General features: G+C 41.6%; 1 protein-coding gene across 1 annotated transcript in view; it reads right to left on the bottom strand.

The window, feature by feature from the left end:
* Positions 1–27551, bottom strand: part of FAT1 (FAT atypical cadherin 1) — a 140043-nt gene that overhangs the window by 64542 nt on the left and 47950 nt on the right. The window contains exon 3 of the mRNA XM_011959511.1: positions 11685–11999. Within this exon, the coding sequence (XP_011814901.1) occupies positions 11685–11999 (315 nt within the window). The remainder of the gene's footprint in view (positions 1–11684; positions 12000–27551) is intronic.

The following is a 27551-nucleotide window of genomic DNA, read 5'->3' as shown; positions in this document are numbered from 1 at the left end:
AACTAATCATTATTTGGGTTTTTACAATGAAGTATTAAAGTAAAATACAGCACCATGAGATGCAGAAATAACAGACTCTAACTGTGGAACTCCAGGTAGCACCTGCCTGTCCCTTTGTAAACACGTCATCCATGGAACATTCTAGTCCACGGATCTGTACCCAACCAGCTTAAATAAAAGGAAACGGCCCCAGATCCAGGCTGCGTATGTGACTGAGAGATCATGGTGCAGTCCTGAGAGCTGTACAGTGGGGTGGGCAGAAGGTGCGGGTGAGCGGGGAGTGACAGAAACGACATCAAGGGTAGCGTTTGTCTGCTTGAACTGCTTTGCTTCCTCTTCCAATGGGTGAAAGGAAAAATCCTTCCAATGTGGCTGCTTTTAAAAATCTTTCATGAGTATCATGCCTGGTTCTGTGGTGGATACAATAATGAATGAGGGTGGTCCTGGCCCATCAGGACCTGAGCCAATGCTGGATCCCCCTAAAACATACACCAGAGTCACCACGGAACACGCAGAGCCCACAAGCCGACTTGCCCACTGGCGAGGAGGCATCACGTCCTCCGCTTCTGCAAAACACAGATTGCCTTGCTGGCCGTGAGCAAACATGCAACTTTTCCTTCACTCATCACTCAGCATCCAGACCCTCAGAGCTCTAGACTGTGAGCTCCGAGATCCCCGGCAGCACCACCGTGTCTTTATTGAGGTGCTGTTCTAAGACCGCATTTCACCACAGCCTGCTGCGAGCTCTTTTGGCAGCTGCGGCCATCTGGGCGGCTATTGTTTGTCACTGTAGTACTGGTGCCGGCAGGATTAGGCGTGGAGCCAAAAACGGAATTCTATTCATAGAATGGCAAGGCTGGAAAGCCGCTCAGAACTCGTTTGGTTCAAACTTTCAGAGTTCCAAAGAAAACACTAATAAAATTAATCAAATGACTAGTCTAAAGTCACACAGGGAGTCATACAGGGAGCCTCTACTCTGCAGTCTTCAGACGTCTCTTCTGGTTTCAATTCTATCTCACTAGCTGTTTCTTGTTGAAAATTGATGGCATTAAAACACAAGATCGACGGCAAAACTCAATTTACAGGGAACTGCCTTCAGTGATCCTATAAACGTCAGATATAGCAGGGTCAGAACAAGAAGGTCGGGTACACAACCCATTTTATAAGGTTCACATCATGTTGACATAAAAAGACTAATCTCGGGTACCCATATGCAAAATCTTAACTATAATTTTAGCAAATAATATTCAGCAGCTATAGAAAAACCAAATGCTCCTAACAGAATTTATCATAAAGATTCAAGTTAACCTTAGGAGGAAAAAGCTTGTCGTCATCAACATTGGCAGAAATGCACTGAATAAAATGTGACTTCCTGCAAACTTTGGGGATAATATACTTCACTTATTTTATAAAATAATAATGAGCATGAGAAAGAGGTAGGAAAAAAATCTACAGATTCCTCCTTAAAATATTTGCATATCTTGGTAAAAAGACTGCAAATAGGTAATTTTTTTTTTTTTAATGAATTCCTGCCATTGTAATGTGACTGGCCCGTCCTTTCCTTCCTTTGCAGCTATCAAATGTTACCGGAAACCCTTGGAAGTTGTTTGCAGCTTTAGCTATTTCCTATTGCACTTTGTTCAGTATTCGTTCCAGCCACAATAAAATGCCATTTACTTTGGTTCAGAAAAAAACAGCTGTAAAGTGTTACTGGACTAACACATGATGGGCACCCAGTATACCTACTAGCTCTTCTACCGTTTTGTAACTTTACTACATGCTTCAGGGATTACCACACAAAAACTACACATCTCTACCCAATCTGTCTGCAATCACAAATCACATTTCCTATAGTAAACATAAATAATTCTGTACTACAGTATTTTACATGTAAAGAAGCGAATAAAAAACGGACCACTGTATAACGCTGTCCTCTAAAAAGCATACGAAATGGAAACTGAGTAATCTGAGTATAACATCTCAACACAGAGTAAGAGAATAAACAAAATGGGGGAACCGATAAAGACCTGCTACGTATACTTAGAGCCAAGTGTCTGAGCTGAAATTGGGAGCTCTGAAAACTTCTTAACAGGACACATGAACACAAAAAAAGTATGAAAACCTCAAAATCTAGGAAAATTTATCTTCTAGTGAGAAACAATTACTTCCCAATGTAGAAGAGACCTAATATCTACTAACCAACCTGTGAAATGTTGTCTGAGATCTCAACCTTGATAACTGATACTCTAAATGCTCTTCTTTAAAGAATAATTTTGTTATTAACAACCAAGAGAAACAAAATACAAATAATCCTTTCTAAGCATTCTTGCTTACAGCAACAGGAGGGATTCAATTTTTACTTCAGAAACATAAAAGTCTATCCCTTCAAAATAATTTAAAAAATTAGCAATCAACGAAATTGCTTAACTAGTCCCACCAGTAAATACATGAAGTCATCAGGAGTCAGGAAACCACCGGAGCTTGTTTTTGTGTGGCTGGCTAGTGAAGAATGGCTTTTGCAATTTTAAATGGTTGAAAAAAACTTTTGTGATACATGAAAAGGACAGAAAATTCAAATTTTATTGAATTATTTATTTATAAAGTTTTACTGGAACACAGCCACGCTCACTCATTTCCATATCATCTACAGCAGCATCTGGGCTACAGTGACAAGGCTGAGTGGTGTGACAGAGACTGAATGGCCCACAAAACCCAAAAGCCCTGTGTGGCCCTTTATAGGAACAGTTTGATGACTCCTGCGGTACATGGTTCATAAAACTAAGTTTAAAAATCTAGTGTTACTTAAAAGTTTCCCATTTTTGGTCTGATGGCACCATAGGAATCAGATTAGCCTGAAAAGCACCTATTATATGAAACAGAATCCCTCAATACAAAGAGTAGATTCGAGGCAGAAAAACCGGCTGCACAGCCACACTCACACTCAAACGCAAAGGCACAGGACGGAGACTGGCACCATGCACTGAGAAGCAGCAGCCAGGAAATTCACATTGCCTGACCTCTGGCAGCTCTGACCTCTGTGAAGTCTTCAGATTATTTGTAAAATGAAGAAAATGTCAATAAGGAACACAGCAGGCTACTGGTATCTGCAGTAACCATCTCACAGGGCTCTTGTAAAGATGGAGTCTGTGGAAGCTGCTTGTCATAGACGAGACACACTTGTCAAGTTCCTCTGACTCCTAACGAAAGTTCTGTTTCAGCCCTATCCAAAAGTGACGGCAAGACACAGCAGACAGGTAGAAGAGTGGTATAAAAAAAACTTCAGAGAATAAGACAAAAAGGTGGCAAAAGAAGGAAAATTAGGCTTTCCTGGTTTCCCTTGGGCTGTCTCCTTTCAGCTCAGCTCTCCAAGGGAACAGGCATGAGATAGCTGATCGAAGTCTGCTCAAAGAGAATGAACCAGCAGGACCAACAAGATTCTAACAGTGCAATGTGCTCCACGATAATGAGACGGGATTTTGAGTAAGGATCACCCTCCAAAACATAGGAAACTTTCACTCCACAGGTTGGGCACGGTGGCGCATGCCTGTAAAAATCTCACTTTGGGAGGCCAAGACGGGAGGATTGTTTGAGCTCAGAAGTTGGAGACCAGCCTGAGCAACATGGCGAGATCCCTATTTCTACAAAAAATATAAAATGAGCAGGGCGTGGTGGTGCATGTCTGTGGTCCCAGTTACTCAGGAGGCTGAGGAAGGAAGAACCTTGGGCACAGGAGTTTGAGGCTGCGGTGAGCCAAATGGCACCACTGCACTCCAGCCTCCAGGACGACACAGTGAGACACTGTCTCGAAAAAAAAAAAATCACTCTACAGGATCGATGAAGGTTGAAAACCTAAGAAACATGAAGCTGAAACTCAAAACACAAAACCTCCGTTAAGAAGATTCACTATTTAACAAATGAGGTTTTGATGGTATATACATATTGAATTGTGTACTATGTGATTGCGTTACCTATTTAAAATCTCAAGAGGTCAGAAATACAGGTAGCAGCTGTTAAAGAGCCTAAACCCTTTTAAGATGCACATACAGACACACACAGAAATCACAAACACACACATACACAGTCAAAGAGGATGCCCTGTACCATTAGCTACTACACTTTTCTAATAAATTTATTTAAAGTCATAAATAAAAGTCTTTCTTTGTTCTCAAAGGGGAAGATGAATGAGAAGAAGTAAAAAGTAAACATTGATTAGATAAAATCAGTAGATCAGTGAAATGGACAGTGAAAGGTACATGGATATGCATATATATTCCTATAATAATGTGTCAAATTCATCAGTAACCACAATAAGGCGTTTTGGGGTTTTTTGTTTGTTTTTTGAGATGTAGTCTCACTCTGTTGCCTAGGCTAGAGTGCAGTGGAGTGATCTCGGCTCACTGTAACTCTGCCTCCTGGGTTCAAGCGATTCTCATGCCTCAGCCTCCCAAGTAGCTGGGATTAAGGTGTGCAACACCACACCCAGCAAATTTTTGTTTTTAGCAGAGATAGGGTTTCCTCATGTTGGCCAGGCTGGTCTCAAACTCCTGACCTCAAGTGATCCACAAGCCTCAGCCTCCCAAAGTGCTGGGAGCCACAGGCATGAGCCACCACACCCGGCCAAGGTGATCGTAAAAGCACAGCATCCAATACTGTTACAGAAAAATCCAAGATGCATATCCATGTATACAGTACGCTATCTGTGTCCAAAGGTGAGGAAAAAACCAACATATTCTTTCTTGCCTGCATACAAGTGAAAGAAAATGCAAACACTAGCTGTCTTTAAGTAGTACATTTTATTATTCAGGTATGGTGAGACAACAGATGAAGTATGACCGCCAGTGAAAAGGCAGTTTGGTACTTCCCCGAGAGGAGGCCACGCCACCCCCACTGAAGGTGACAAAGGCTGTACTGGGTCACACGGGACCGTGCCAGGGTTGGTCTGGAGGTGGAAGGAACTGGGAAAGCTGGACTGAGGATCTCACAGAAAGGCTGGGGCGAGACGCTACGGATTGGCTGGTTTAAGCAACTTCAAAGGCTCTGGGGCATAGCTGTCCCCAGTAGTCTAGCGCTGGCTCTGAGATGACTTGAGTATGACACAGGTGGTGGTGGAGCAGTGGGACTCCAGACTGGCCAGCTTGTGTACGAAAGGTGCGGTCCTGCACCCGTCATTTGACTGGCCAGCTTGTGTGTGAAAGGCACGGTCCTGCACCAGTCATTTGTATCCCGAGCCCGGAAGGGGCAGTCCTTCCCCACTCAGTGAGGGCCCAGATGCCACAGCATTCAGGATAAAGAAAATAAGAAAACAGAGTTCATATACTAAGGAAGGGAACTGAGTGTCTGGAGAACTGGGTAAAAGTAAAACTTCACTGGGTATCTTCTTGTACTTTTTGCATGTTTTACCATGTGATTTTATTACCTATTTAAAACAAGTGATAGAAATTATGAGGTGTGCTCCCCACACGTGCACATACATCACCAACACACATCACAAACATACATCTGCCTTCCGGCCTTGCTGAGCAGAGTAAACTGACATGAACGGTGCTCTGGGGAAGGAGGACTGAGGAGTGCCGTTCTGGCTACTGAGTACAACACAACAGCACAATTTAGGAGGGATAAAAAGTGCATACATATCCGTATTTCCACAAACTCCAGAAACACACCCAGGACACTGCTAAGTTTCCATTTAAAATAAACCTACAAATTCAGTTTTTACTCCTTAAAGACACAAAAACCCTGGTTAAGAAGATGTACTGTTTATTAAAGGAGGTGTTTACAGTACATACATATTGATGGAACTTCTAAACTTAAAAAGGCATCTTTTTCTGATTTAAAAGCAATAGCTGACCTTCCACTTCTAGTAGGGGGATCAGATTTATGCTTTAACATAAAACCACCAAGAAGCAGACAAAATGAATGCACTGGCAGGTGACACGACACTAGACATCAGGCAAAGGGCTCCCTGAGAGAAACAGACGAGGGGAGAGCCGCGACCGCAGCAGCCCTGAGACAGTTTCCAGCCAGCTGTGCACCCCCAGGTGATGTCCAAGAGAAAGAGAAGTATGTGTCCACAGAAGAGCTTGTACTCAATGTTCACAGCGGCTTTATTTATAAACAGCCAAAACCTGGCAACCATAGAAATGCCTATCACCAGGTGAGTGGATACACAAATTAATCTATCTACACAAAGGATACACAGCAATGAAAAGAAACGTAGTCCTAATACACGCTAAAACACGCATGAATCTCAAAATAAACATGCGAATTGTAAGAAGCCTTACCAAAAAGAGTACATGCCATGTGAGTTCGCTAATACAGAATTCTAGGAAATGCAAACTATTATTTAGTGCTAGAAAGCACACCAGCAGTCGACTAGAGATGCAGGTGGGAGGGCTGGAAGGGGGAATACAGAGAAGTGTGAGGAGACCTTTGGGAATGATGGGTGTGTGCACTGCCTGAGAGTGGTGGTGCTTCTCAGGTGTAAAAGCTACGTCAAAGCTTATCAATTTGTAGACTTTAAATATGTGCAATTTGCTGTAAGTCAATTACACCTCAAAAAAGCTTTTTAAAAATAAAGATCAATACTTGTTTTGTAGCAAAAACTTGAAAAATATCAAACATACAGATAAGAGAGTAAGACCGTGGTCTCTTCTAAAGGATGCACATGTCTAAAAGTAACACTTCAAAATTATTAATAAATGTGAACTGTAAGTTGCATATCAACTCCTCCAAGTTCAAAGCACTAACTTTAGAAAGACTCTTTGCAAGGGTGGTGTCGATTTCCAGAGGTTGTTTGTGAATAATGAGACATGAGAAGCTCACACTAGTCCCTTTTGTTCGGGACTCCCTTTCTTCTCTGTACTTGACACACCACAAAGCTGTGATGCTTTTGTTTGCAGGCGCTGGAGCTGCCAGGGCGCCAATCTGAATTCTATGCTCCTGTCTCTCTTCCACCTGGAACAAGTGTGCAGCTTATGTTAAAAGAAGCACATTTATCCTATAACTAACAATGGACACAAACAAAAAATGTTATAAAAATTGGTGACGTCAACAAAAGTGTATCTATCACAAAAGGAAAATGGATATGGTCTTCCACTTGTATCTCCTAAAAATGAAAACCCACTGTCCCTCCACTTGTAAACAATATAAGAAGAATGGTCTGAAATGCAGACAGTTCTCGGCACCACAATTAAGCACAAAAATCTTGAAGAGAAAAAGCATTCAAAAAAGTTCACTCAAACTTGTTTAGAGCACAAAATTCACAAGATCACTCACTAAACCCACTCCTAGGAAGGTTTTTGGTTGTGGCTCTTAAAATATTTTGTTATACTGTGACAAAAGGGTAAGGAGAGAAAAATATTGCGGAGATGTCTTCCTCTTTTCCAAAAAGACTTTTAGTGAGGTCATTTTATTTAAGTTTATCCAAAATGTTGCAAAGCACTTTATACCGATTCTCAAAAAGAGGTCAGTTTTATTAATAAAAACAACAAATAACCTCTTTCACCCTTATTCTGGCATTCGAGGTTTTCCATTGAGTGTAGCCATCTCCTATACACTTATTTCTTGGTCTCCAACCCACCATTCCTTCAAATTGCCCCCAACATAAAAACACCTTCTACCTCCTCTCCATCAATCTATTGTTACCACCTTCACAATCAGCCCAGTACTTGTTCCACAGGGCCTCCTCTTCACAGTCACACCCACTGCCAGTTTCCTACTTCCACCGGACCCGTGAGGGCCTGTGCCACACTGCTGCACACACCAGTTCCTCTTGGTTATTTCACTTTTGTAGACGACGAACTTTCAAAGATGCGGGAAAATAATTTCAAAGTTTGATAAATAAATACAGCCATGCACTGCGTAATGATGTTTCAGCTAACCACGGGCTGCATATACACTCGAACTGCACATACGACCGTGGCTGTGAAAGATTAATATCATATTTTTACTGCACCTTTTCTATACTTAGCTATGTTGGACACACAAATGTGTTACAAGTGCCTGCAGCGTTCAGCACAGGATCACGGTACACAGGTCTGCGGACCAGAACAGGCCATCCCATACAGCCTGAGTGTGTAGCAGGCTAGGCCATCTAGGTTTGGGTAAGCACACTCTATGCTGTCCACACGATGACCAAATCGCCCGATGACGTGTTTCTCAAAATGCATCCCTGGCATTCAGCCACGCGTGACTGTACCTGATGCACAAACAAACGCTTTACATGATGATAAACGGAAGCATTCTCTAGCCTGCTGGACACTGAGGATAATCACCCAGGTCCCAAATTCATGTTTCCCACTAAGAAACAAGCAGGCCCACTGTATTCCAGCAAATTTGTTTATTCAAAGGCACAAGTTTATCAATCTACTAGATTCTTGACTGTCTTGTATTCATTAACAGAGCAACTCTAACACCTGCAAGTGGAAGCAGCTGTGGCACCTGTCCCCTGAACGACCCTGGGCGCTCCTGCACTCTACACACACAAGCCTTAACAGGGGTGCAGAAACACCCCGAATCACAAAATCGAAGGACCCGGAAGTCAGTTTGCCCCAGGATCCCAGAGGGAAGGCCTTGCTATGGCCCAGATCTCTTGATTTCCAGCCCAGTGATTTCCTTGCTCAGCCATTAATCATTAAGTAACACGATTTAGGGTCTCCAGGTGGTGCGATGGGTCAGTAACTCTCAAGCACTTTTTTCTGCCAGACAGACTTTCATCAGCCTTCCCAATGAAGCCGCCATGATACCGACCAACCTGTGAAAAGTCAGTCTGCTTTAAAGGCTGTGAGAAGATGAGGCTCCTGCACTTTGGGTCCTGAGGATCACACCCCAATTTTCTGCTGAGTTGGGGGAAGAGAATCATCTAGAAACGATCTTATGAAGCTGTATTTCCTATATTAATAATTCCCAAGCTAAAATATGGTTCTCCATCTTCAGAGACTTGAGGTGATTTGTGGAACGTTGAGACTTCTTTACTAATCATAGTTTTTAACGTACTTCACAACAAATACTGCTGTGTACCAACTATGGTATCCTCCACTATTACCTGACTTCAACTCGTAAGAAAAGAAAGCCTCTGTGTTGTGTGCACTCCACTGCATTTCCTCCTGCCGCCCTGCCAGCAGAATGCCTGTACTCCCACCAGGGCTGGGGTGCTGGCTGTGGACACCTGGAGAGGGTTTACCCCTGCTGAAGATAACAGCAGAGTTGCAAACACCTTTTCTTTAGAGTTGTCAGAATAGAGAGATTTAAAGGGGAGAGGCAATGTCATGTTAATCATGTTTCTACAACAAGACATAACACCATAGCAGCCACATCATCATTTCTGGGGCCCCAGGAAGAACCCAGGGTTTTCAAGGCTCCCCACAGCAATGCTAAGCTGTATCATCTCCTCAGTTTCTTCCTCCTACTCCTCAAATATGTATTATGCCCAGACCTATGCCATGTGCTTAGATATCCAAAATAATATTTATTGCTTGCTCATCTATCTCTTCACAGAGGACTTAATCTAATCTAAAAGAGAGAAGACACAAGAAAATGGAAAACACTGCTTAGGCTAATTCATCAAACAAATTACTGTAGGGGTAGTTCTGGTCTTGAACTGCCACCTGTGATATGACACACATGCGTGTTGTGCGGAGGGGTGTGTATTTGTTTCTGTCCGTGGTTTCTGGCTTGTCACTCCCATACCCATTACAGTCTTTGGTTATGTTGTAGCACTTTTTGCCTCAGGAAACAGAATCTCTCTCCGGACCACCTGCCACTCTCCTTTCACCTGCCAAGGCAGGACTCCAATCTGACTGTGCGTCATAAGCCCCTCATTCCAGAGAGGGTCCCGCTCCATATCCTGGAGGTGGCAATGCTGCAGACAGAGGCCAAGAAGAATCTGAGGAGACAGGCCTCTGTCAACCACATGTTGACATGGCTGTCCGTGCGTCAATCACGCCTAGGTAATGAAGTCTCCATAAAAGGCCCAAGAAAGCAGAGTTCAGAGTTTCTGGCCGCTGAACACGTGGAGGCTACAGGAAGGTGAACAAGAACTCATCCAGGTGCTGGGAGGGTGGTGCACCCCGACTCCACTGGGACAGAAGGGCCTGTGCGTGGGACTCTTGTAGACTTTGCCCCCATGTATCTCTTCATCTGGCTGTTTATTTGTATCCTTTAAAATATCCTTTGTAAGAAACAGGTAAATGTAAGTGTTTCCCTGAGTTCTGTGAGCTGCTCCAATAAAGTAACAGAACCCAAAGAGAGGTCACGGGAACCCTGACTTGGAGCTGGTCCGTCAGGAGTTTCGGAGGCCTGGGCTTGCAACTGGTGGGTAGAAGGGAACACTCTTGGGAACTGAGAATCTGAGGCTGTCTCCCGGCAAAAAAAAACGTCAGAATTGAATGAGAGCACTCCCAAGTTGCGCGCTGCTTGGTGTGCGTGGAATCTCCCCCCAGCCCCCCGAGCACACACTTGTTCACAGAAATCTTCTGTGATGATGATTGTTGGGGTCTGGGAAGAGGATAGGAAAACATCTCTGAGGGTTTTTGTTCACACTCACACTGCATCTATCAAGGCTTTTACTTCTAGATTTCTCTCTCGAGGTCTGGGACTGCCACTAGAGAAGCATACATTCTGGACTCCAAACTCATCCTCACAATGCTTATATACTTCTGACTTTCTTATGTTTGACCACGCCTTCTGATTTTTCAGCACTTAGTTTTTAGCTCACTTTTCCTTTATTTCACAAGGAGGGTGAACGCAGTTATCACTTGTGCGGTAAGGAACAAAGATTAGAAGTTTATAAAAATTTTGGAGGAGGATCTTGAGGTCAAGGAGCTGTCTTCTGGGAAGCAGGGGAGTCAGTCACAGACATCGATGGAAAAAATGTTAGAAGCAAAAGGCCTGGGGTGTCACTTCAGGAAAGCAACCGCTTCCAGTCTGAAAACTGTTTAATCCCAATCCCTTACCACCTGCACATACAGCACTGCTGCACTGGAGAACCTTAAAACATTACAAAACTAGCGAACTGTGAAATAAACTCTTAATATTCTTTATAAAAAGTGGCCTTAGGACAATTCAAATTCTTAGCAGCAGTAGAATTTGCTGTAAATTTAAGATATATCACTAATTTAGGAGCTATTACTGAAATAACAATGTTTGCTTTTTAACCTGAAAGTGAAACCCTACTAATGAGCATAATCGTAAAATAGCTTTATAAAAACAAACTCAAAGTTAAAAAAGCTAATTTTTTTTTTTTTTTTGAGACAGAGTCTCGCTCTGTCACTGGAGTGCAGTGGCACCATCTCGGCTCACTGCAAGCTCCGCCTCCCGGGTTCCCGCCATTCTCCTGCCTCAGCCTCCCGAGTAGCTGGGACTACATGCGCCTGCCACCACGGCCGGCTAATTTTTTGTACTTTTAGTAGAGACGGGGTTTCACCATGTTAGCCAGGATGGTCTCGATCTCCTGACCTCGTGGTCCGCCCGCCTCAGCCTCCCAAAGTGCTGGGATTACAGGCGTAAGCCACCGCGCCCGGTTAGGCTAAATTTTTATCCAAAATAAAGGCTTATTTTGAATAATTCAAAAGGAAAACAATTTATCAAAAAACAAAAGTATGTAACAGATAAATGCTAATTCTTACTTTTCCCCCTAACAGAAGAGCATAAGCATGAACATTGCACATAGCAGTATTAACACATACCTGTTTTAGGATGTATTGCAAAGAACCCTTGTGGATTTCCACTTGTAATTCTGTACATGAGCTTGTCATTAGAGCTCAAATCTGGATCGAATGCCTCGATTTGGACCACAGACACATCTTTAGGAGAATTTTCCATGATTTCTGGGTAATAAACAGGCTCTGATGTCTGTGGGGCATTGTCATTGACATCCTCAACCTCTATGTAGATCTCTATAAACGATGAAAGAGGCACGACACCCTGATCGGTTGCAAAGACTGTTAGCCAATAATGGGAGGTCGATTCACGGTCCAGTCGATCTGACGTCTCTATGACACCTAGAGAGAAAAAAGAAAAACGTAAAGCAGCACGTCAACAACCAAAACTGCCAGCTTGAGAAAGTGTCAACAACTCCGGCTTACTGAGGGCTTTATATGCCTCTTACTAGGTGCATAATCTTGAGCAAGGTCACTAGCCTTTCTGTGACTCAGCTTCCTTTCTTCTAAAATGGAGAAAACAACAGTATGTTCAACTAACATGCGTATAATGATTAGAACACTTGGCACATAATACAGGCTATGAAAGTGTTTGTTATTAGAATCAGGTGTCAGGCACTAAATGGAGCACTTTAAAAATATTATCTCATTGAAGTCTCAAAATAGGTGAGCACTAAGAGATCATCCAACGGCCCAACACTTCATTTTTTGATACGTGAAGTGTATAGTTGGTTGAGAGATGTGCTGACTTTCCTGGAGGCTACTCAGGACGCCAGAGCCATGGCCCAGATCTCAGACCCCACAGTCCAGCAACCCGGCTCCCCACGCTGTATCTGTGTGGTGGCCACTGTCTAAGGAAAAAGGCAGGAGCAGCAGCATCCTCCGGACAGCTCGGTCTGCACACACACCCCTTCTCACAGTGGCAAAGGCAACAAAGTGCAGCCTTCAAAGTCCACAATAACGGGCTGCTCAGATCTCCTGAGTGCTGAGGTCCTGTTTCTTTCAATCGCCTCGAACAAATGGGAAGACAACCAGCATGCTATAAAAATATAAACTCTTCAACTACACTATAAACTCCAAAAGGGCAGAGGCCACGTCATCTTAAATACCAGTACCCCCAGCACCTTACATAAAGCTCAATAATGTATTAAATACACAAGTGAAATCCCAAAGTATCTTACACAGGGTTGATAGAGAAAAGTCCTCAACTGGGACCCAAACTAGGATACATTTCTTAGTAAGTCAACTAGCAAGAGATGAAATTATACAATTACAAAGAGGATTAGAGTATCTGTAATGTTTTGGTCCAGCCACTGAAACCAGTTAAAACTCAACTTCAAGCCAGGATTTGCCTCCTCTGGGGATAAGAAGCAGAAATCACCATTTCTCTTTGGCAAGTCCCACCTTTCTATTCAGTGATGCAGTCTCGCCCTTTGTCTACCAAAAACATCTCACCGCACGTTTTCTCACGGATGGATCACTCGGAACTAACGATACTCCCAGCGTTCTACACCATGGTACAGGCTGGACTCTGCAAATGCTGAAGCTCTACAATCCCTGAAGTTTCCCGTTAAATGCAAAATACTGTGAGAAAAATAACCAATGACCAATTTCACCCGTGCTCAGCAATGACACATTTGGTTGACAAAAATACACTGTTTTAATTCATAATTTTGATCACACAAAATTAAACATTAACTTACTCCAGGTTAGCATCAGAAAAACTCATTTTTTGAATGAAGGATACTTATATCTAATACCCCCAAAAGGACTTACAACCTAAAAATAGAAAACTTAGCTAAATAAAATGTGAAATTATCATAAAATGAATCTTTATTGCCATTCAAAAGCATTACAATGATTTGTTATTGCTTCATTAATTCATACGGAACCTTCAGAAAGGCTGTATAACACTGCTTCAAGAAACATGGAAGAAACTTCAGAACCAAACAAAAAGGACCTAACTGGTTCCTCTGCACAGCAGACAACTGAAAATGAGCTCAAACATATTTTCCTTGTTCTCTAACCCAAGCATAACCTACCCACACTCAACTGGTCTGCTAAATTAGCAGAACTGTATCTGTCTGTAGGCGCAAATAATAACCTTTCCGTTTCTCTGATTCACCACATCTATCCACAGATACAAAGACGTCAGGGGATAACAGAATGTTCTCTCCGGGAGGGTCACACATTAACAAAACGCACCCAGCTTCCCTGTGTGCTGCCACTTCATTAAAATGCAATAAAATTCACTTGACAGGTGAAGTATTATTAGAAAATCTCAAGAAGACAGGTACATGGTGCTTTTATCTACCTTTTTTGAGTTCTAATCCTCCACCAATTCATGCTTCTATCCACTGTTTTAAAATGTGCCCCTCCAAATGTGACATACAGGCATTTAAAAACGATAATTACAGAAACAATTTGCTCAGTGTTTACTAAATGTCAGGCCCTGTGTAAGTGTCTCATAGGCATTATCTTCTATAATCTTTACATCCAGCCTGCCTAGATATGTGATGCTATCAACTCCATATTTCACTAATGAAAAACTCAGATTGAGAGAGACGAGGAACCTTCCCAGGGCCACGGTGAATGGCAGAGCTGGAGTGTGGATACCACAAATCTCTGTCTTCAGCACCAGCAACGTCCTTGTCAGTCCTATGGCCGTTTTGACAAAAGAGTAAGCAAAACTTAATGTGGTAATTCGGGAAAGGTGAGTCAAACGTCCTACTTCATCCATCTGTTTCACATGTCAGTATGCAGCAGGAATGTATTAAATGTTCACTCCTACACAATAGCTTTCTCTCATCTCAAGGGAAAAAAGAAATACGAAATGGAAATATATCACCAGCACATCTGAGGTGTGCAATCACAGACAGAAACAGCTACGATTTTCCATCGTGCCCTCTTTCTAGTTTGGGCCGTAAGCGTCCAGACTGCAGTGTGCAATTCTGAGATGGCTTCTGCTGGGAGCGGTCCCTGCCGACCCAGCCGCTGTACCACCAGGGGGTGGGGGACGGTCAGAGTCCCCGGTAATCTGTGGATATTACTAAAGGTTAAGACTGACGCGACAAAGTGGCTCTATTCAAATATGGGAGAAAACTAGGATGCGTAATTCGCAGGTAAAATAGTCAATATGAATGAGTGACATGCTGGATGTTCCTATTGCGTGAATTCATGACTGTGTACTTTTAGAATGCCTATCGTGACTGCTGAGATAAGCTTCTGCTTCGATGCATTTTAATTATTTCCTCTTTGTAAGATAAAAAATTATTGAATACAACTTAAGGAGAACTATAAATTTCAACTGCCAAAGGGAAAGGAGGGCACATCGAAGAATCTCATCTTCTAACCAAAATCCTCAGATTCCTCATGGACGCCAATCACGTTACTAGATGCTTTACGTGCATTAAATCACTGAAACAACACGGAGGTTGCATGATTTTCATCCCCGCTTTAAACATGAGGAAAGAGAAGCTTAGATCCATTAAGAAACTTGCTTAAGCCCTGGAGTGATGAGGAAACATGGCCAGGGTCAACAGCTAACTGGTGGGATCTGGAGCTGAGCCGGACAGTCGGACTCCAGGCCTCAGGGTCTTCTCCACCGGGCGGTGGGCTGTCACCACCGTCAATCAACAGCAACACTGTCAGACACCAAAGGTGCTGGGGACCTGGTGGGGCTGCAACCATGAGGAAGGGTCACAAGGAGTTTCCCAGTGTGGAAAGAAGGGTCTTCCTCATTCATGCAGGACAACAGAGAGGAGACGGTCTGAGGACTCGGCTCAGAGTTTCGGGGTTCAGTACCTAAGCGCTATTCTGGTCACTGCAGAAAACCTTTGTATATGCACAAAGTGGGTGGAGGGACACCTTAAGCAGGCCAAGTTACTTTGTTTTCCGCTTTTTAACCTGTCAACCCAGTTGCAAGATGCACGCTTCAGGAGCCCCGGGCAGAAACTTCCCGTGGGCCTATCGCGCTAGCCTGAGATCTCTCGGTCAAAGCCCTGAAGCTTCCCATCTTGAATCAGGGGCAGGACGAAGGTCCAGGATGGCTGAGTGAGAGTCTAGATAATGTGCGAAGAAAGACCAGGGGCAGAGCTAGCCTTCGCCATCTCAAAATCAAGCATCGGACTGGGAACGCCTTCAAAACCCTCCAGTGCAACCCCCTTGTTCTTAAAGAACGTAGAAATGATTTGTGCAACTCCAAGAAGCTAAACAGGTGGAGTGCAGAATCCAGAGTGAAGGATCTCCCTAACCAAGGGTTCATCCCGATCCAAACCATTCTTCCAAGGGAGTTTCTGCAGGGAGCGACACACCAGCCATCTCCGAGTCTGACCCAAAGCTGCCTTTAATTGGGAAGTCACTAGGGGTTCTTGTTCCTACACTTTACCTTCCTTTCCCCAGTCCTTCCTAAAGCCTCAACTGGCATTTACAGATGACAGACTGATTTCTTCTGTAACTTTAGCAGTTACCTCAGTTCCATAAAGGAAACAAATGTTCACATTTCCATCAGGAAGACTTCTAATTAGTGCCTTTAACACAGAGAAAAACAAAAATAAAACTAAAGACATCCGGCCGTCACTGGATACGAATCAAACCGTGGTCATTCTCAAACCTCTATCCCAATCTATTTCTCTTAATCCATGAATGTCTACCAATCAACTTTCAGTAAGTACTTTTTTTATATAGTGGGTTATAAACTCATGCTGGAGACAAAAGGAACCAACAAAAACTATAGTTTTTACAGGTATCTTTCTATTTACACATATTCACTATCTCATCTGTTTGGGCACCTATGTATATCCACCCCCACAGTCTCCTCCGTGATCTCCCTCCTGTCTTCCGCATCTCCTCCTCTCTGCACTCCCTTCCTTCTCGCTCTCTGAAAGCAAACACAGCATGCAGCCAGCAGGTGCGCGGGCCCAGGCTGTGAGGAGGGAGGGGGGCAGCCCAGGCCTTCCGCAGGATTCCGTCAGCCAGACGCCAGGAGCAACAGAGCCATGAGAGGGGTGACACGGAAACTCCGCCACTCCTGTCAGGAGGTTGCCATGCACACGCAGTGAGAGCGGTCGTGATGCTGCTGCGTGATGCTATGACGTGAATCTGGAGCACAGAAGACAGGTTGAGACAGGCTTCTTACGTGTGCCACCCAGCAGTGCCATCAGAAGTCACGCCTTTACTGGAATGAAGCATTACAGAAGGGATAAAAGCCTAGCTTTCCAACCTTGAGAACACAAGGAAGTTGTTAATAACCTGAAACATCTGAAAGAAGCCGGAAATTTGGAGTTATTAAGTAAGAATATTAATCCTTCCAAACGTACATACTCCCCAGGATTTCAAATCCACCACCAGATGTCACTGTGGAAACTCACTGTAAATATGCATACAGTGGAGAACTAGACTGAAGGGGGAAAATGTGATTTCTAAAAGAGCTTGACCAATCTAGTTGAAAATACAGCCCACAGCAAAATTTCTTTATGGAAGGATTCATTAATGTCCACTTATTTAATTAAACAGATACTGCTGTCTTTCCACAGCCTGATTATTCAGAGGTTATAGGGTTGCTCCAATAAATGGTTCAAAAGTAAATCAAAGTTTGAACTAACTCCTACACTCCCTGCCACTGCCGGCTACTGCTGCTGCTAAGGAAGAGTCCTTGATCAGGAAAGGCCAGCATTCCTCCAGCTGACACAGGTGGAACAGGACTCTTGCAACACAGTAATTTTTAAGGCAAAAATAAACTGACAGCTATGATGTTTGCCAAAAATAATTTAACTGATTCAAATTCCCATGGCCACAGAATACCTTTCCTCTGAGAATTTTCCTATTTTCTTTGTTTAACAGGCCTTGGTTCCCAGTCAAGCCTTAATGCCAAGGCTTTCAACAAAGCCTTGTTATTTCTGGTTCTTCAGCTATTTCAGCTCAAAAATACTTATCATCAGCAACAACCCAGCACCATAAATGTGCAATATATCATGTCACATACTTACTTTTTTAAACTTTTCATACAATTGCTTAAGGCAGCAACTGTATTAAAAGCTGCTTTGTTCAATCACAAGAAAACCTTAAATGTGAGATATAATTTTAATGATATTTTTCCCTCCAGGCAACAACAGACTACTAGAAACTCTTTTCTCCAATTCAATATCCTCAGCGTAAACAGAGTAACTCTTTTGAAAATAAGCATTTTCCCAAATATGAAAACAATACTCACTGAAAAAAAAGAGACATACCGTCAACACACCGGACAGCCAGTCTCTCTGTTGCTGCAATTAATCTATAAATGGTTATTCAATTTTTCCTGCTAATTATGCAAAGACTAAACATGTCCGAATTGTCACATTAAATGTTAATCACTAAAAGACAACAATTCTTCCTTAAAATCAAATTTTAAAAGTAGACTGTAAGCTTCCTATTAGAATGCAAACCTTTTAAGGACAAAGAATTGTCACGTGTTTGGTTCAAGGCCGGGTCAATAGTGAGTGCTTAAGAAGCAGGTGTTTAAAAAAGGATATCCATTACACACAAGGAAAGGATAAGAAACAGTCACAGACAAGAGGAGCCCAGAGAGAGGTAACTAAATGTCATGTGGGAGCCTGGACCACAGAACGCACCTTAGGTAAGAACTCAGAGAATCTGCATGTATTACGGACTTTAGTTAGTAACAATGTACCAACACTGATTCTTTAATTGTAACATCTTACATGCTAACGTAAGATGTCAACAACAGGAGAAGGGGGACAGGGAGCAGGGAGTAACATGAGCACTCCACCTTCTGCTCCACTTTTCTGCAAATGTTTTATTTTTTTAAAAAGGTTGTCTATGAGGGCTCATAATATGTAGATTGTTTCCTTCCTTCAATTAAAAACTTTTTTGAACTTACCTGTTTTTAATCTCGTTTTCATTAAATACTAGATTTAGACTGATAATGTTAATATTTCTACATCTTGATGATACCTTGAGAGAGCCTAATGTGTGTATAAGAAACTTTACATGTTAAAGGCTAAAGATTTAAATAACAATCTAATTCAAAATATAATTTACTGTAAATTAAGAAAAAATTATTACTTGTTTTGCCTATTACATATGAAGAAAAGCTGTAAAATGAGTTTAATATAAAAAGCAAAATTTCTGCAATTTAGCCTTTCTTTAAAATAACTGGGCCGGGCATGGTGGCTCATGCCTGTAATCCCAGCACTTTGGGGGTCTGAGGCCAGCGGATCACCTGAGGTCAGGAGTTAAAGACCAGCCTGGCCAACATGTTGAAACCGCATCTCTACTAAAAATACAAAAAATGAGCTGGGCGAGGTAGCGGGCGCCTGTAATCCCAGTTACTCGGGAGGCTGAGGCAGAAGAATCACTTGAACCCGGAAGGCGGAGGTTGCGGTGAGCCGAGATAGTGTCACTGCACTCCAGCCTGGGCAACAAGAGTGAAATTCCATCTCAAAAAAATAAATAAAAATAACGATACCAGTTTGACATGCAGTATTATCTCATAAATCAAAACATTTGAATTCTTTTAGAAACAATACGGTAGATTGTGTGTGTGTGTGTGTGTGTGTGTGTGTAACATACATTTAATGTTCTTGCTTCTCCATCAGTTGGCAAAGTTATGTTGCTACTGTGGACTAAAATAGAACAAGAAATGAAAACAGAGGAGTCTACTGGGCTGAAGGCATTTCAGACTCTAAAATGGCTGTTCAGTCTACTTTCTCAGCGAACGACACAGGAAATGCTCTCAGAACGAAAATCAACATCTTTTACTTTCCTTTCACCCAAGGTTTGTAAGATATTACTATTTACTTCACTGGAGTTGCTAATCATAAAACATAAGGAATATGTAAAGACCAATGTTTAATGGTTTATTTTGCAAGAGAAGGAGAAAAACAAGTTCTAGTACTTCTAAAAATAGAATGTTCTATTATGTGTGTATATGTATATTAATAATTAAAATTTTAATTGCTAGAGACCACTTCTATAAATATTTTACGTTTCTGATAATAAAAAAAGCCAAAATAAGTAAAAGAAAATAAGTCAACTAAGAAGCACCCCTCATGGGCCAAACTGCTAGGCAGTATACTCGTGTACCGTACAGGTACCCCTCTGCCCCCTTACTGATAAAAATACAGTAAATCACGTATAATTTCCTTCTCTCCAGTTTAACTGAAGTCATGTCAGTGACCACCATGACCCAATATTTCAAAACCAGTTATGGGCCGGGCGCGGTGGCTCAAGCCTGTAATCCCAGCACTTTGGGAGGCCGAGACGGGCGGATCACGAGGTCAGGAGATCGAGACCATCCTGGCTAACACGGTGAAACCCCGTCTCTACTAAAAAATACAAAAAACTAGCCGGGCGAGGCGGCGGGCGCCTGTAGTCCCAGCTACTCGGGAGGCTGAGGCAGGAGAATGGCGGGAACCCGGGAGGCGGAGCTTGCAGTGAGCTGAGATCCGGCCACTGCACTCCAGCGCGGGCGACAGAGCGAGACTCCGTCTCAAAAAAAAAAAAAAAAAAAACCCAGTGATGCGCCATGAGTGCCATTTTGTGAGAAGCCATTTGTATTGTGAGCAAACTCAGAGGCCTGATGATGACTGATGGGGATGGCAACATAACAGCATATATGGACTCATGATACAGCAGAGAAGAACTTCTTACACATCAGCTCATTTACTCCTTACAGCAACCCTAAGAAGTAGGTAACATTATCATATCCTACTTCATAGAGAGGAAACAGAACAAGCAACTTGCCCGAAGTCACACAGTTCATTAGCGGGGAACTGGGATTCAACCCTGAAAGTCAGGTTCCAGACAACCGTGCTAAATGTTTTGGAGTCCCTGGCTGCCCCTCAATCGGAGCAAAGATTACGGGGCAACTGAACGCAACCTGCAAATTTCACCAGAGAAGTTGCGACTTGAATGCAATCCAGAAATGTAGCTGCCAGACGCTGTTTTCCCAACATTTGAAAATCTGGGCTAAAGTGAGTTTCATTATATAAGGCGGGAAAAGGAATGGACTTATTATATGATGGTACATACACAGCTTTAAAAAAGAAGACATGTATATTAATTACACGGAAGAATGTCAGTGATACAGAAATTGAGTGAAAAATGTAAATGCATAATATATAAAATGTGATGTTTATTACTGCTATTCAGAAAAATTTTTTTAAACACACACACACAATTATACATGCAGAGGAAAAAGTTCCGAAATAAACAAGGTGATCAGCAGATAAAATCAATCCAGTGAACAGCAACTTTTTAATCTGTAAATTTCTGTAACCATTGATTTAAAAATCTGTATTTAAAATGTATACAATAAAAGTCAAACAAAACAATACCTGCAGCCCAATATGAGAAGGTTTTATGTATAGAACATTCTTGTTTTATTTTTCTGTATATAGCATAGATGTACTTTCACTTTTAAGTATTTCTGCTTCATTAAAGTTGAGTAGATGTATGACAATGGATATTCTGGCAGCTTCGATAACTTACACTAAAGTATTATATATGTAACTACTTACACAAAGCTTTAGGTCTAAGAAATTCTATAATCACATTGCCCACAGTTAGATCATAAGTTAATGATAAAAGGAAAAGCAAAAACGCAACTGTCACTGTTTCCATTATTTAGATTGCCTATTTAAATCATTTTAATTAAAACATATACCTACCAATTCTTTTAATTAAAATTGCTGCAATCACTTTTAAATTAGCTGAGGAAGCTTTCTGACTTGCAAACTTACGAACACGTATTATTAATTAAGTGCATCATCAGATTTTAAGCATCATGTTTCAAGGCCAGGGATTTCTTTAGCTGTGCAAAGAGTCATTCCCAGGGTAAGCTCTGCTAAACCACGTCATCCCACTTTGTTGAGGAATGATTCCAAGTTCTGACTTCCCTGTCAGAATCATTAATATTGTTAATGATGGCTTTTGTGGATAAGCTCTCCTTTTAAAGAGGATCACCCTTGGGTAGCAAAACTTATCATCTGGACACCTATTAATTGGATAAAATTACATCCACAAGACAGCCTTTGGAGGCACTAAGACACAGAAGATATATTTTACCCGCCAGTGGCAATGCTTCTAGAAGTCTGTTGTAAATTTTAGAAATACGCAATTTCAGTGTTGACTACTCTTCCCACCTTACACGGACTGGACGCAAAAGCTTTAAGATGCCCTATTGTTTAATCTTCACAATTCATTGCTTAGCCCAGCGGTCTCTCCTCATTTTCCATACTCAGAAGCAGACGCTTAAGGCTCAAAAGTCACTGGTCTAAAGTTATTTACCCAGTAATAAAGTAACCAATGAACTAATGGATTACCTTACCAGTTAATCATCTTACAGCTTTGCATCTAATAACTTAGCCTGAAAAGTTAAGGGAGTCATCCTAAGTTACCCAACTTTAGTAGCAGAGAAGCCAGAACCCCAAACCTGACTGGCTCCAGAGCCCACACATCAAACCACAGGATACTATGAGACGCAGAGCTGCGATTCAACAGTCAGCTCTGACTCTCCTCAATCAATCACTGTTAGTGGACAAACAGGCAACACATCCACCAAGGTGGACCAGCACTTGCCCGCGGGGAGGAGCGATGGAACTTAAATTATAACTCAACTAAAGGAAGGCCAAACAGATCCACGTACAAAGTTCAAGAACTCCACGTGACCAGGACCATTTAGGATAGAAAAGAAAAAAGGATATAAAAAAAGAATCCAACATTGCTCTCTATTTAGGAAGTTACTATGTTTATCATATCATCTTCATGTGTTAAAATGCAGCCAGGTACAGTGCTTCAGGCCTGTAATCCCAACACTTTGGAAGGCTGAGGTGGGTGGATCACATGAGCCCAAGAATTCGAGTACAGCTTGGGCAACATGGCGAAATCTCGTCTTTACAAAAAATAAAAAAATTAGCTACGTGTGGTGGCAGGCACCTGTAGTCCCAGCTACTTGGGTGCCTGAGGCAGGGGGATTGCTTGAGCCTGGCAGGTCAAGGTTGCAGTGAGCCGAGATGGTGCTGCTGCACTCAAGCCTGGGCAACAGAGTGAGACCTTGTCTCCAAGAAAAAAAAAGAAAGAAAGAAAGAAAAAAACCCCACATAGGCTAAATTAATATTAACTGAAATATACTATGTGTAAGTAGGTATAAGGCATTATACTAACAATACTGAATCTAACTCTGAGAATATCATAACTGAGTCTTGAATACTGTTATTAACTATAAAAAAACTGAGTGGTAGGTAGCAGATCTAGAGCTCTAAACTGTAAATCAGCTGTAAAAGTTTTGTGGCAGATCAACAGAAATGTTTTAAGGAAAAACCCTCTTCAGGAAAGAAATCTCATTGAAAACAAAAAAAAAAAAACTAGCCTCAGGCATGGTGGCGTGCCCTGTAGTACCAGTTACTCAGGAGGCTGAAGCAAGAGAATCGCTTGAACCCAGGAAGCGGAGGTTGCAGTGAGTTGAGACTGCACCACCGCACTCCACTGTGGGCAATTAAAAAAAAAAAAAAAACCAGCCAGATGTAGTGGCTCACGCCTGTAATTCCACCACTGTGAACTCTGGGAGGCTGAGTTGGGAGGATTACTTGAGCCCAGGAGTTCTAGACCAGGCTGGGCAACATGGCAAAACCCTGTCTCTATTAAAAATACATAAAAAATCCGTCAGGCATGGTGGCACACACCCGTAGTTCCAGGCTGACGTGGGAGGATCACCGAGGCTGCAGTGAACCATGATCGCACCACTGCACTCCAGCCCAGGTGACAGAGGGAGGCCCTGTCTAAAACACACACACACACACACACACACACACACAACCAATTTTAAAAAACTGTACCTTACACTATCCTCTTCATCAACAAGTGACTTAATGTTGTTTGTACTGGCTTGGATCTTAACCTGGAACCTGGCATTACTGATTTACACCTGTTTTAATTCATTCAACACAGAATGAGTTTCTACCATGTGCCAGGTATGCTACAAGTTGCAAAAGAAGCAAAAAGAAGAGCAAAATGGGGTCTCATGAGAAGACAGTTAAATAAAAGAGTAATTTATTCCTTGGACCAGCAGAGAGAGAAGGAAAAGAAGGGTGCCTGTTTGAGAAGGGAAACATAGTATTTTAACAACGAGGTACCTTAAGAATTATTTTCCATTTATTATTTAAGTATCTTTTACACAAAGGCCAAATAAATCCTTTCTTCAGTTATGAGTTCCTGCTTGAATTTTAGAATGCAAGGTAATAAAGTGATTAAAAATAAATGTCAATTCATTTCGTGAAAAACAAAACAAGAAGAGGATATGCAAGAAAAACTGTGATTTATACGGATGAGTTAATTTTATCTTCTTCCTGTTAATATTTTCTAATGTTTCTAGAAGAAATGTATATGCATTATATAAAAATATTTTTTAAACCAACATGTATAAAGGGTTAATCTGAAGGACATTAGGAGAACTCAAGGAATTTCAGAAATGTAAAGGCAACTTCTAAAAGAGTGACTTACAGGTTTTCATAGGCTGAATAACAACTGGCTAAAGCACTTATACTGCAAAGTGTGTTCCAGCATGAAGACAAGGCACTATTCAATGATTAAAATGTCAGTTGAAATGACTAAGCCTCATGCCAAACTCCTTCAAGCACTCCCTTGCTAAAGAAGGAATGGAATGAGATTCCTCCTGCTACAGTCAAGCACTACATTGGTCACTGTATAAACAGAACTCTCTCCAAAGAGACAGTTGCCTCTGGAGTCCTAGAATGCACACAGCTGGTAGGAGAACCAGCTTTCCTGTTTCTAAGGTTTGTTTAGGCACCTGCAAACAGATTACAAATACAGAAAACCGCAACTATTGCTCTCACAATAAAACCTAAGAATTATATGCAACTCAGCTCTACAAAAAGGAAGGTGTGTTTTACAGGAAATGAATTCCAACTGAAGCAAATAAAAGTCCCATTGACATTTTGGTCCCTGTGGTCATGGACTGTATGTACAAGCTGCCCCCTTGCCCATCCATTCCCAAGTAGCATTTTCCTTTACTCCAGCCTCCACTTTTATCAAATTTTTAAAAACTTCTTTTTCTATTAAATTTTATTTCAACCACAAAGCAGTTCTTAAATTTTAATTCAAATCTTTAAACTTTAAAAATTGCAAACTGAAGACGAACTATTTACAAGCAGTATTCAGCTACTTCTAATATCCAATCTGCTGCCAAACCCAATACCTGTAAGACCTCAGAAACTTGAGTTAGGTCAAGCTGACCTACTCATGAAGTGAATCGCTGACACTGATAACCTAGGAGAAACTCCAGGTATGTCCTTTTATGCTAACGCTTCATATGAAATCAAACACCCCATCTAATAATCTAAATGCACTGCAAGATTTGATGTTAAACCTTGCGAAGAATCTTCGTTAAAGCAAAACATCAATTTGTAAATGCATATTAATCCCATAACTCGCCTGTTTTCTAAATTCAGGTTTTTGTTTTTTTCTTTTTATGAAGAATGGTGTAACATACTTAGATAACTGAAGATTTCTAATTTGGTACTTTTTTGAAATCACAAAAGAGGGCACACCTGTATGTACCAGGATTCTAAAATTGAGAGGTAAGCAATCAGAACTCAACAAACCTCCCACAATACCCGGTGTATCCTCAGAAATGGAACAATCATAACCAAGATTTCTTAGTGGTAACCGCGGGGCAGACAAATGAAGTATCTAATCTGCACTATTTTAAGCAAACAGGAAAAAATCTCAAAAGTCCTTTGAAACAGAATTTCAACAGGAGGAAAATGGAGTACTGCTAATTCATCAGTTTAGAGACTACGAAGACAATTCTTGCTGGAGACATTAAAAGACTATGTAAGAATAGATTGGCAAGTCTCAAATAACTGTCATGTGTCTACATTACTAAAAATTAAAGCACAGGACTGAAACAAGAAAAAATGAAAAGTAGAGAATAACTTCAGTAGTTCTTATATTATCTCTGTCCTTAACTTCCTCTGAGGGCAAAGTCGTTCATTAAGAGAGCTGTTCTTTAACAAATAATAAACATTTCATTTGAGAGTGACATTTTCTTCTTTAATACTAACCATTAATAAAACAAAGTGATAACAGAAGATGTAGAATATGAAAATAGACATCACAGGGTTATCAAGCAGTTGAAAAGTGTATATTCAAACTAACCACTAGAAAAAACAAATTCAAAAACACACAAACGTTCTTTATAACACACTAGTTAGAATTAAGTAGCAGGGTGGTTACTAAAATATATGTATCAGAGAAGATAAAAATGCAAATAAATAGCTAGGCACAGTGGCTCATGCCAGTAATCCCAGCACTTTGTGAGGCCAATCTAGTAAGATCCTTGAGCTCAGGAGGTGGAGGCCAGCCTGGCCTACTGTATTAATTTATTATAATATAATAATAAATATATATTTATTATTGTAAATTAATGTAATAGAACATTATACAATATATATTATAGATGAATATATTCTATCATCACTTTATTTTATACATGTATAGATATGTAAATATATTACATATGTCATTGATATCAATTATATTATTACATATTATATATGTTATTAATATATTACTTATATATATTATATACATAAATATATATACATAGGCCTGCATGTAAGAAATTACAGGGGAAAGGCAAGGCTAAGGAGAAGCAGGAATGCTTTTACACTGTTGGTGGGAGTGTAAATTAGTTCAACCATTGGGGAAGACAGTGTGGTGATTCCTCAAGGATCTAGAACCAGAAATACAATTTGACCCAGCCATCCCATTACTGGGTATATACCCAAAGGAATATTAATCATTCTACTATAAAGACACATGCACATGTATGTTTACCGCAGCACTAGTCACAATAGCAAAGACATGGAACCAACCCAAATGCCCATCAGTGACAGACTAGATGAAAACGTGGTACATATATGTGATGGAATACTAGGCAGTCACAAAAAGGAACGAGATCATGTGCCCTGTAATTTCTTCAGTGACTGGATCAATAAAAGTACCTTTTGTTTTAAAAAATATTCAGGCTGGGTGCGGTAGCTCACACCTGTAATCCCAACACTTTGGGAGGCCAAGGTGGGCGGATCGGTTGAGCCCAGGAGTTCAAGACCACCCTGGGCAGCGCTGTGAGATGCTGTCTTTATAAAAATTAAAATTAAAAAAAAAAATGCAGCCTTTTGTCCTTGGTTCCTTCAACAGCTCCAGAATATAGAAGAGAATCTTACGTTATTTTTAACAAGCCCCTTTCAAGCAAGCCTGGGCTTAAGTGAATGAAGTGATTTTTAGAAAATCACTGTAACTACAGGATGGGGGCTGGCTGCCGGGGACCCCACCTGTGATTAGTGGGCTGGAACTCAGAGCCCCACCCCATCCTCTAAGAAGGAAGAGGACCTGAAGGTTGAGTTGACCCCCACTGGCCGATGATTTTATCAACCTCACATACCTAATTAAGCCTCCATAAAACCCCTAAAGGACCAAGTAAGAGGGGCTTTCCAGAAGGTGAAGAGAACACCTCCCCAGCCAGGAGGGCGTGCACCCCAGCTCCACAGCACGGACACTCACGTACTTGCAACTTGGAACCCTTCCAGACCTTGCCCTAAGAATCGCTTCATCTGGCTCTGTTCATTTGTATCCTTTAGAGTAAACCGTAAACATGTTTCCCTGAGCTTGGTGAACTGCTCTGGCAAATTAATGAAACCCAAGGAAGGGGTCATGAGAAGCTGGTTTACAGCCAGTCTGTTAGAAGCACGGGTGGAACAACCTGGAGGGTGCACATAGCATCGTAAGTGGGAGCCGTCTTGTGGGACTGAGCCTCACCCTGTGGGCTCTGTGACTGTCCCCAGGTAGATGGCATCGTAAGTGGGAGAAGTC

Source organism: Colobus angolensis, unplaced genomic scaffold (genome assembly GCF_000951035.1).
Source record: "Colobus angolensis palliatus isolate OR3802 unplaced genomic scaffold, Cang.pa_1.0 Scaffold5, whole genome shotgun sequence".
NCBI lineage: Eukaryota > Metazoa > Chordata > Mammalia > Primates > Cercopithecidae > Colobus > Colobus angolensis.
This window is presented reverse-complemented; position numbering and strand designations above follow the sequence as displayed.